The sequence below is a fragment of the Petaurus breviceps genome, unplaced genomic scaffold (genome assembly GCF_028583685.1).
Source record: "Petaurus breviceps papuanus isolate PSGF00001 unplaced genomic scaffold, PetGlider_PUasm1.0 185, whole genome shotgun sequence".
Taxonomy (NCBI): domain Eukaryota; kingdom Metazoa; phylum Chordata; class Mammalia; order Diprotodontia; family Petauridae; genus Petaurus; species Petaurus breviceps.
The window spans coordinates 39,912,825-39,922,505 of NW_027185797.1; the positions used below are offsets into that span (position 1 = coordinate 39,912,825).

The 9,681-nt window shown below is 47.1% G+C and overlaps 1 protein-coding gene across 1 annotated transcript in view; it reads left to right on the forward strand.

Annotated features, from left to right (window-relative positions):
* The first annotated feature begins 3,785 nt into the window (after positions 1-3,785).
* IGSF23 (immunoglobulin superfamily member 23) overlaps positions 3,786-9,681 on the forward strand; it is an 8,334-nt gene continuing 2,438 nt past the window's right edge. Inside the window, exon 1 of the mRNA XM_069088231.1 lies at positions 3,786-4,414. Within this exon, the coding sequence (XP_068944332.1) occupies positions 4,351-4,414 (64 nt within the window). The 5' untranslated portion in view covers positions 3,786-4,350. The remainder of the gene's footprint in view (positions 4,415-9,681) is intronic.

Here is a 9,681-nt window from a genome sequence, read left to right on the forward strand (position 1 = left end):
ATGCAAGTTTATTGTTAGGCTGTACAGTGGGCAAGAGTCCTTTTAGGGACCTGCAACCTTAAAGGGGTAGAATTAAGGTTTTTATAGAGTAATACATAGTAGAACCTGTGCCAATTATGCTAACTAGGTGATTAAGGCTGGGATTAGGGAGGAGTTAAGGTGGGGCCAGTGTTTAAAGGAACATGCATTTTTTATGTAACTTCGCAGGCGTATTGCCCATGATTCACTGGGAAAAAACCCAAGGGGGGGGCTACCTGGAGGTGTGCTTTTAGGCTTGAAACGTCACTAAGTCAGCTAGTGGTCAAGGGCTGACTGAGAAGTGCCCAGTCTGCCACCCATAAGTGTCATGTTTGACAAGATGGATGTCTGGGAACCAAGGCTCTTAAGGAGTTAACCCAGAGATAGGGTCCTGAAGGATTCATTGAGGCAGCCAAGGAGTCAACCTAAAGATAGGGCACCAAAGGATTCATTCGGGCATCGGGACACTATACAAGGGGGAGATAATAGCTGCCTGAGCTGGAATGTTTATAGATACTTTTGTGAAGGATTGACAGGAATAGTTTGCCACTGTTCCATGCTGAGATAAACAATTCATGAGTTGTTGCTGGCAGAGTTAATGCTCTGAAGCTGGGGTGGGGAGTGTGATTTTACAAACTGGTTTTACAGACTGATGTTACAAAGTGGTATTACCAATTGATGTTACAAATATAGATCCCAAGCACCCCATCATTGGTGCTACACTCAATACGTCAACAAATTCGGAAAAATCAACAGGGGCCACTGGATTGGAAAAGATCAGTTTACATCCCAGTCCTAAAGAAACAGCACCGAAGAATGAAATGAAAGAACAATTGTGCTCATTCCCCCACGCCAGCGAGGTTATGCTTAAGACTCTCCAAGCTAATCCTCAGCAATCCAATGATCCAAGACAATTCTGAAGGACATTGTCCATCTCAGGAAAAAGAATGGATGGAGTCTGAATACAGATCGAAGCACACTCTTTTTCATTCTTGCTTGTTTTGGTCTGTGTTTCCTTTCACAACATGACTATCATGGAAATGTGTTTTGTATGATTGGACATTTATAACCTATATCAAATTACTCGCCTTTTCAATAAAGTCAGAGGAGAAGGAAGGGAGAGAATTTGGAATTCAAAAATTTTGGAGAAAAAAATGATGTTAAAAATTGTTTTACATGTAATTTGAGAAAAATAAAATACTAACTTTTTAACTATTCTCTGAGTTAGGCTTTAGCAATATGTAAACTGAGTACAGACTGTGTTTTGAAGAGGCAGATGGATTAGAGACCAAATTGCCAACATTTGCTGGATTATGGAGAAAGCAAGGGAGTCCCAGAAAAACATCTACTTCTGCTTCATTGGCTACACTAAAGCCTCTGACTATATGGATCACAACAAAATGTGGCAAGTCCTTAAAGAGACCTGAGTACAGGGTCATCTTACTTGTCTCCTGAGGAACTTCTGTGTGGGCGAAGAAGCAACAGTTAGAACCGAACATGAAATAACTCATTGGTTTAAGACTAGAAAAGAAATATGACAGGCTGTACACTGTCACCTTATGTACTTTACTTACATGTAGAGTACATCATGAAAAATGCCAGGCTGGGTGAATCAAAAACCAAAATCAAGGTTTCTGAGAGAAACATCAATAATTTCAGATATGCAGATGATAACACTCTGATGGCAGAAAACAAAAAGGACTGAAGAAGCCTCTTAATGAGGGTGAGAGAGGAGAGTGTAGAAGTTGGCTTGAAATTTAACATCGAAAATAAAACCTCCTAAAATCATGGCAATTGGTTCCATTACTTCTTTTTTTTTGCCTTTGTGGAGGTCAATTGGGGTGAAGTAACTTGCCCAAGGTCACATGGCTAGTTTTTGGGTTTTTTTGTGCTAAGTGTCTGAGGCTGGATCCGAACTCAGGTTCTCCTGACTCTGGGACTGGTGCTTCACTCACTGTGCCACCTAGCTGCCCCCCCTCCCCGTTGCATTATTTGCATTATTTCTTGACAAATAGAGGGGGAGGAAATGGAAGCAGTGTCAAATTTTATATTCTTAGACTCAAAGATCACTTCAGATGGAGACTACAGCCATGAAATTAAAAGATGTTTCCTCCTTGAAAAGAAAGCTATGGCAAATCTGGACAGCATACTAAAAAGCAAAGATATCAACTTGCTAACAAAAGTCCATATAGTCAAAGTTATGGTTTTCCCAGTTAGCAATGTATGGTTGTGAGTTGGACTATAAGGAAATCTGAGCACCACAGAATTGATCCTTTTGCCCTAGACTTTTGAGAGTCCCTTGGATACCAAGGAGATCATATCAGTCAATAACTTAAAGAAATTAATTTAGATTATTTACTGGAAAGACAAATAGCAAAGCTGAAGCTCAGACACTTTGTCCACATAATGAGAAAACAGGACTCATTGGAAAAGATCTTGATGTTGGGAAAGATTGGAGGCAAAAAGAAAAGGGGATAGCAATGGATGAGATGGATAGTGTCATAGAACCAGTGAACATGAGCTTGGATAGACTTCAGGAGATAGTGGAGGATAGAAGGTCTTTGCATGCTATGGTCCATGGGTTCATGAAGAGTTGAACACTACTGGATGACTGAACAACAACAAAATTCCAAGCGCTATGTTAAGCACTGGAGTTATAAATAGAAAAGCAAATTCATCCCTTCCCTCAAGAAGCTTATATTCTAATAGGAGAGATGAACCACAAGGGAGTGGTAGTCAGGGGGAGATACCTTGGTACAAAAAGATTCAGAGTCAATAAGCAAGGCCATAGGGAGGAACACATCCCTTCCAGGAACAGTGGAAGAGCTGATTTGATCACAGTACCAGAATCAGAGGAGAAGAGAGGAGTTTTCATTTCACTTCATCAGTAAGAAAACTAAGACTCAGAAAGAGAACAGATTAATAGCAGATAAATAGTATTATGAACAGAGAGCTGACCTCAGAGCTAGAAAGTCCTGGGTTCATATCCTGCCTAATTGCCTGCTTCTCTCTCTCTCTCTCTCTCACACACACACACACACACACACATACAGACACACTGTCTGGGAGACCCTCTACAAGTCACTTAACCTCTCCATGTTCTAGACAACTCTCTCTAAAATTGTAAGTTACAGAGAAGATGCCAACCTGCACTGGTAGAGGGAGTTTCTTCCCCTGAGAGTTCCCTATGACTTTGAAATCACTGATCCAGTCTCTATCCAAAGCATTGTCAGAACCAAGGCTAGAACCCACTTCAGGTCTTTTCCTATTACATCTTGTTGCCCTGAAAACAAAGGGAGAAGGGAGAGAGCAGGAAGAAGGAATCTCTTATCTCTGCCCGATCCCATGACTCGGTGACTTACACAATGAACATATTTAGCCCATTAATTTTAGGTCAATAAAAGAAACTGATTATTCTTGGGCTATATCTGGTAAGTTGGGAAGAGTTTTGCCCAGGAGGACTGAGCAGCAGTTTGAACATAATCTGACAGGGACATGAGAGGAGAAAGAGAAAAATCCACAGAACTGTGAGAGGAAGGAATAGGACCCTTTGACCCTTTAAACCAAGGCCATGGTACTAAGCAGAGGACCCAGCAAGGACATCACTACGTGTCATTATTCAGCTCCCACCCTAGGGTAGGACAGAGAGGCCATCCACCCCATTCTTCTCTAGTCCTAGCACCCTCTCATGGGACATAGAGGTTACAATGAGCTTTGGCAGGGGGAGGGAGAAAAACCTGACTCTGGCCCCTCTTCCCTTCTTTCCCTGAGCATGAGGCAGCAGAGGACCTAGGCTTCTCAGAGGAGAAATGGAAAGAGTGAAGACCGCAGAGAGACAGGCGACCCAAGAAAGAATCTTACCTAAGACACTTATAGTATGACCAACCAGAGAGTTATTGGGAGCTTAAAACACTATATAAATGTAACTTGTTATTCCACCCCAAAGCCACACACACAAAGGGGTTCTCTCAGGGATAGAGAGGTGGGTTGGAATGTAGAGACAGTTAATACGTCCCTGGAGGTCCCAGGAGAGTGATTGGCAGGAGGGGTTTAAGTCCAGGAAGGGCTCACTGGAAAAGGCTGGAGAACTCAGGTACAGCTCAGGGAGGAGAGGGTCAAAGGCAAAGTCTCTGCCCAGACAGACAAACCACGTGATCCTGGGCACAGCAAGCCAAGTCACCAAGGGCAAAGCCAGTGACAGGGGCCAGGCTTGTACTGGGGTGAGGAATAGGCAAAAGCAACATTTGCCCACTGGTTGAAAAAAAACGATCCTGCTCAGGAAAGGAAGGCAAGAATTGGTGAACAAGGTGGAAGTCCCCTGAGGGGGCAGTCATGGAGCTGTCCAGCAACCCTCTGAGTGACTGGGGTAACCCCTGGAAGAGGTTTCTGCTCACAGGTAAGGGGAGAATCATCCACACCCCCACCACTGCAGTTTAGGGAGATTGATAAGGGAGGGGACACACCAGGGGAACCCAATCCCAAGTTCAAAACAACCCAAGCTGAGACCTTGACATAATGGATGGCTCTGCCCACTTTGGGCAGGACACAAAAGCTCATCCGTGGACCCTTGGACGCACATTTCATATGCAGAGTGTCCAAGGTGGGAAGGTTAGCAGAACTTAGAACGTGAACATTGGAAAGGCTACTGGAACATACAATGTGGAAAGCCAGGGCTGAAAAGGGCCTTAGAAAGCAGAATGTTAAAGCCAAAAGGAACTTACCAGAGAGGGTAAGAGACCTCGGAGGGGAGCATGTCAGAGTCCTCAGGACACAGAGCATTGAGTATTTTAAAAATCATCTAGCATAGCCTTCTCATTTTACTTATGGAGACACTTCCCCATAAGGGGAAACTAAGTTACCCCAGTTTTCAAGGTTACTCTCTTGCAGCATGAGGAACAGAAGCCAACATCCCCAGTGTTCTTCCCACATGGCCCCCTATCCTTAGCTACAGAGTCACAAAATCCCCAAGTTGGAAAAGACTCAGAGTCCACCTAAACAGCCAGTTGCCTTCCAAGGCAGCCCATTCCACTTGGTGATAGCTCCCATCCTTTGTTCTCAGACTGAGACCAGAGACGTCTCTTTTCAGCTTGCTGCCTTTGCCCCTTTACTTCGTCCACAAAAGCTAAGCAGGCCAGGTCTAACCCTTCTGTGTAACAGCGCTTCAGGTCCCTGGAGATAGCTGGCCCACCCCTCTCCCACCTCTCCTTTTAAAAATCCCCACTGATGCTTCGATATGTCATCATTTCCAAATCCCTCCCCATCCTGGCTGTCTTCCTCTAGAGACCCTCTAACCAGTCACTGACCTATCTAAGCTATGGTCTCTCAGAACCGAGCACAACCCTCCAGATTAGATCTGAGTAGGAAAGAGTACAGAAGCCCATCACCCCTTTACTCCTCCCATAATACAGCCAAGTATGATCTCATTTTCTTGACCACCATCTTGTACTGTGCATACTTGGAGTCGCTTGCAGTTTACTCAAGCTTTTAGTGATTTTTCAGGTGATTGGCTATTTATCCCAGCTTCTCTCATCTTGTCCTTGAGAAGGTGATTTCTTAAATCCAAGTGGCTTAGGATTTCCCCTATAATCTAGCCTGCCACCATCTTTTGGGAGGCTGGGTGTCATACACTGAGCTTGGGCAGTTTGTGAAGTTTGGATTCAGTCAAAAGGCTGCACTGGAGGACCTAGAAGGCCATATGTGGCCTCAAGGCTGCAGGTTCCCCACCCTGTTCTACACTATTCCCCCGCACCGATATCCCAAGGTCCCTATCTACCCTTTCAACAAATGGACCATATTTTATGACTCCATCCCTGGAATAACAGAGGGTGTGCTTTGTACCATTTAACATGCATGTGTAAGATGTGTAACATGTGTGATGCACGTGTGTAAGATTGTAGCATGTATTATAAGGTTGTAACATGCATGTGTAAGCTCAGCTCTTACCCACTAGCCAAGAAACGGCAGTCACATCTAGGAAGGGAATGCCAACCTGCCCCCACGGTGACACTCAGTCCCTGACAGAGCTGCCCTTCTCACCTCATTCCCACCCCCAACCTGATTTCTGGTCCTTCTCCAAGCCACCCTGCTCAGCTTCTGGGCCCACCCAGAATCCGCTCAGATCTTCACCATCACTGTCCCAAGCCGACCCATGGAAGGAGGTGACGTGAGCCTGACAGCCCTGCACACCCCAGATGGGGTCCTCAATGCCACCTGGTACTCAGGGCTCCAGCCCTTGTATGCTGACATGATCGCCAGCTGCATCCCCACTATCCAAGCAGGTCCCTGTGCCCAGCACCTTGGTCCCGCCCATACCAGGAGGAAGGGTCTGGTGAGCTGGAACACATTGCAAATCAGAAACCTCACTCGCTCTGACACTGGCTTTTACTCCCTGGTGCTAAACACTGATTCAGGACTGGAGAAGGCATCCACCCACATCCGTGCATGGCTCCCACATGGTAAGCAGAGTGTGCAAGGGCCATGGGCTGGTAACACCTGTCCTTAGTCCCTAAAGGAGGGAAATCCCTGGAGCCTCTGTTGCCTTCATGTAATGGAAGATCCCTGAGGACAAGGACCATTTCATTTTTTTATCCCCAGTGCCTAACACAATGCCTGGCACATCATAGGGCTTCATGAATTCTTGCTGAATTTGGCTCAGAGGAGCCATGGTTCTAATCCTGCCTCTGATGCTCACAGCCCAGTGACATTTCCCGTTGCTTCCTCTCTCTAGGCCTCAGTTTCCTCCTCTGTAAAATGTGGAGAACTCTGCAATATCTAAAGCCTCCTCGTATCTCCGATCTCACCCTCCTCCTCACCCCAGGAGAAAAGGGTGAAAGTGGGAGGGAGGACAATCCCTTCCAGAGTGGGCTGGGAGGTGTAGGGGTCTGGACACAGTTCCCCTCCCTTCTAGAGGGAAGGGAAATAAACCCAGAAAGACTGTAGACAGGAGGACTTGTGCACAGGCAATGTTAAGTGTGATGACGGCTTGAAGGAAGGACACCCGGGAGATGAGGCATTCACCAGGGCATCCTGGAGGACACCAGGGACCTCTGAGGCTCTCTTTTCTAAGCCCTTTATTTTACAGAGCGGTGTACTGAGGCCAGAGAAGTGAAGGGATTAACCCAAGGTCATATATAGGATCATGAAGCTAGGAGCTAGGAAAAAACCTCAGGAACCACCTAGGCCAAGAGCCCTCCTCATTTTCAGAGGCCCCAAATGACCTGCCCAAAGTCACACAGGTGAAGACTGAGATGAGATATGAACCCAGGTCCATAACTTCTTCCCAATGGTCTGTGCCATACATAGATAGCATTATCACTTCAATTCAAAACAAGAGTTCAAATAAAGTTCTCTGGGGGAGGGGGGAGGGGTATCCTTCCCCTCACACAGCTCCAGCCCCTGCCTCCAAGCACAGAGAGGGGGCTGGGCAACAAGGTGGGGTCCCTGGGGATCCAAGGCACTTCATCCTACCCACCATAGTCACAAGTCCATCTTCCCCCTGGGTCCCAAACTGTGGGATGCAGCCAGGAAACACACTCAGTGCCCCTGCTTTGCTGCTCAGTTCTTATCTTTTCCTGTGGCTGAATTCTGAGCTCCTGGGCTCCTTCTCCTCCCGCAGGCAGCAGCCGCTCCTGGCTTCTGCCCAGGTCCCGATGCAGGCAGCTCACCATTCCTGCTCTCAGCTCAGAGAAGTCTGCATGCAGGCCACTCTTCTCTCCTGGTCCATGGCTCCACAGAGTCACAGCTACCACAACTGGGAAACAAACGTTTATCCCAGCCCCCATACTTTCCTTTTACTCTGCAGATCCTGTTCGTGACGCCATTTTGTAGCAGCAAGCACCCCAAGCGTCCTCAGGGTTTGCAGCTACCACAGGTTCTTGGATCTGCTTTGTTAAAAGAAAGCAACTCAAAATGGATTAACAAGCTTACTTTAATCAGTCAGACATATATCGTTTACCTTGTTCTGGGGAAAAAGGTCAGCACCCGAACTTCAAAGCATACAGACAGAATTATCAAGACAGAAACAGATCAAGTAGACAGCTTTCCAAACTGTCCAACCATTACATCCATACCCAGTCAACATCTGGGTTTCCACATCTGGGTTTTTCAAAGCCGGGGGACTCTCAACAACGGCTTCCCAGAATTCAGATCAAATCACAGAACACTTCTCAAAGTGAGTCCCAAAACAAAGCTACACATCAGGGCTTATATAGCCTTCTCCTGGCTCAGAGAATGTAACAACCTTATTGACTCACTGGCCAATCAAGAAGTATCTACTGAAAAACAAGCCTCCCACCCCAGGCTTCAGGTGCACATTAGCCTAGGGGCAGGGAAGATCTTTAAAATTTACATTCTTATTACAGCCATATCTCACTCCCTCACCCCTTCTCCCCCTTAGAGTTTATCCTGGTGCCGGACATCTCAGCCAACATGACCGTTGCCATAGAGAACGTGGACTCAGTGGTCTTCACGTGTCATACCAACGAAACCAACGCCAAGGTCCTCTGGTATAATGGTGGCTTTCTGCTGCAGGGGGGAGGGCGGCTGCAGCTGTCCAACAATAACAGGACACTGACCATCAGGCAGGTGAGCCGAGGAGACATGGGGCTGTACTTCTGCAGGGTGTGGAATGAGTCTGACTACCAGACGAGTGATGCCATCCAGCTGACCGTGCTCTGTGAGTGACTAATGCCCCATCTCATGCCTGTCCCATTCCACTACCCGCCCCCACCCTGCACAGGCAGGCAAAGAGACTAGGGCCCCAACCTCTCACCCAGGGCAGAAATCTTGTGCCAGGAGCTCATCCATCCTCAAAAGAACAGGGGGTCAGAGGGCGGGAAGCAGGAAGGACCACAGAAGTCATTAGAGAGAGCAACCCTCACATTTTAATGATGGGGAAACTGAGGCCAGAAAAATGAAATGAAAAGTTACTCGGTAAGTGACAGAAAAAAGATTCGAACCCGAGTCCTCTGACCGAATCTTGCCCTGACTTCTCTATGCCCCTCTGCCTTTGGGGGTCACCTAGTTCAATGAGCTCACTTCTTGAATGGTGAATCTGAGGCTCCAAGACCCAGGGATGGGCACCTGGTGGGGCACAGCACGTAGCAGCCCTGGGCCCACAGGCACGAAGAGCTGGGTTCAGATCCAGCCTTGGACACTGACTCAGTCACTGTGAGACCTGAGCAAGCCATTTAACCTCTGTTTGCCTCAGTTTCCTCATCTGTAAAATGGGCATAATGCTGATGTCTACCTTCAGGGCAGCTGTAAGAATCAAATGAGATAATTGTGACATGCTTTGCAAGCTTTAAAGCACACATGGATGCTAGCCACTCTGACTTCCAATGACGGACTGAAATCTGCCCTCCTATGACATTCAGCCTTTGTTCTGGGGCGGCCAACCTTCTGAAAGAGAAAGGACACTGGGCCTGAGTCAAAAGGCCTGAGAGACCATCTCAGCTCTACTCCTGACTTACTGGGTCACCATGGCAAGAGACTCCTCTCTTGACTTCAATTTCTCCTTCTCTAGGAGGAAGGAAGTACTTTAGATGGTCCTTCAGGCCCCTCCTAGCTCTGACATTCCCTGTTCTAAGGTCCCTCCCAGCCCTGACATTCCCTGTTCTAAGGGCCCTCCCAGCTCTGACATTCCCTGTTCTAAGGCCCCCCCCA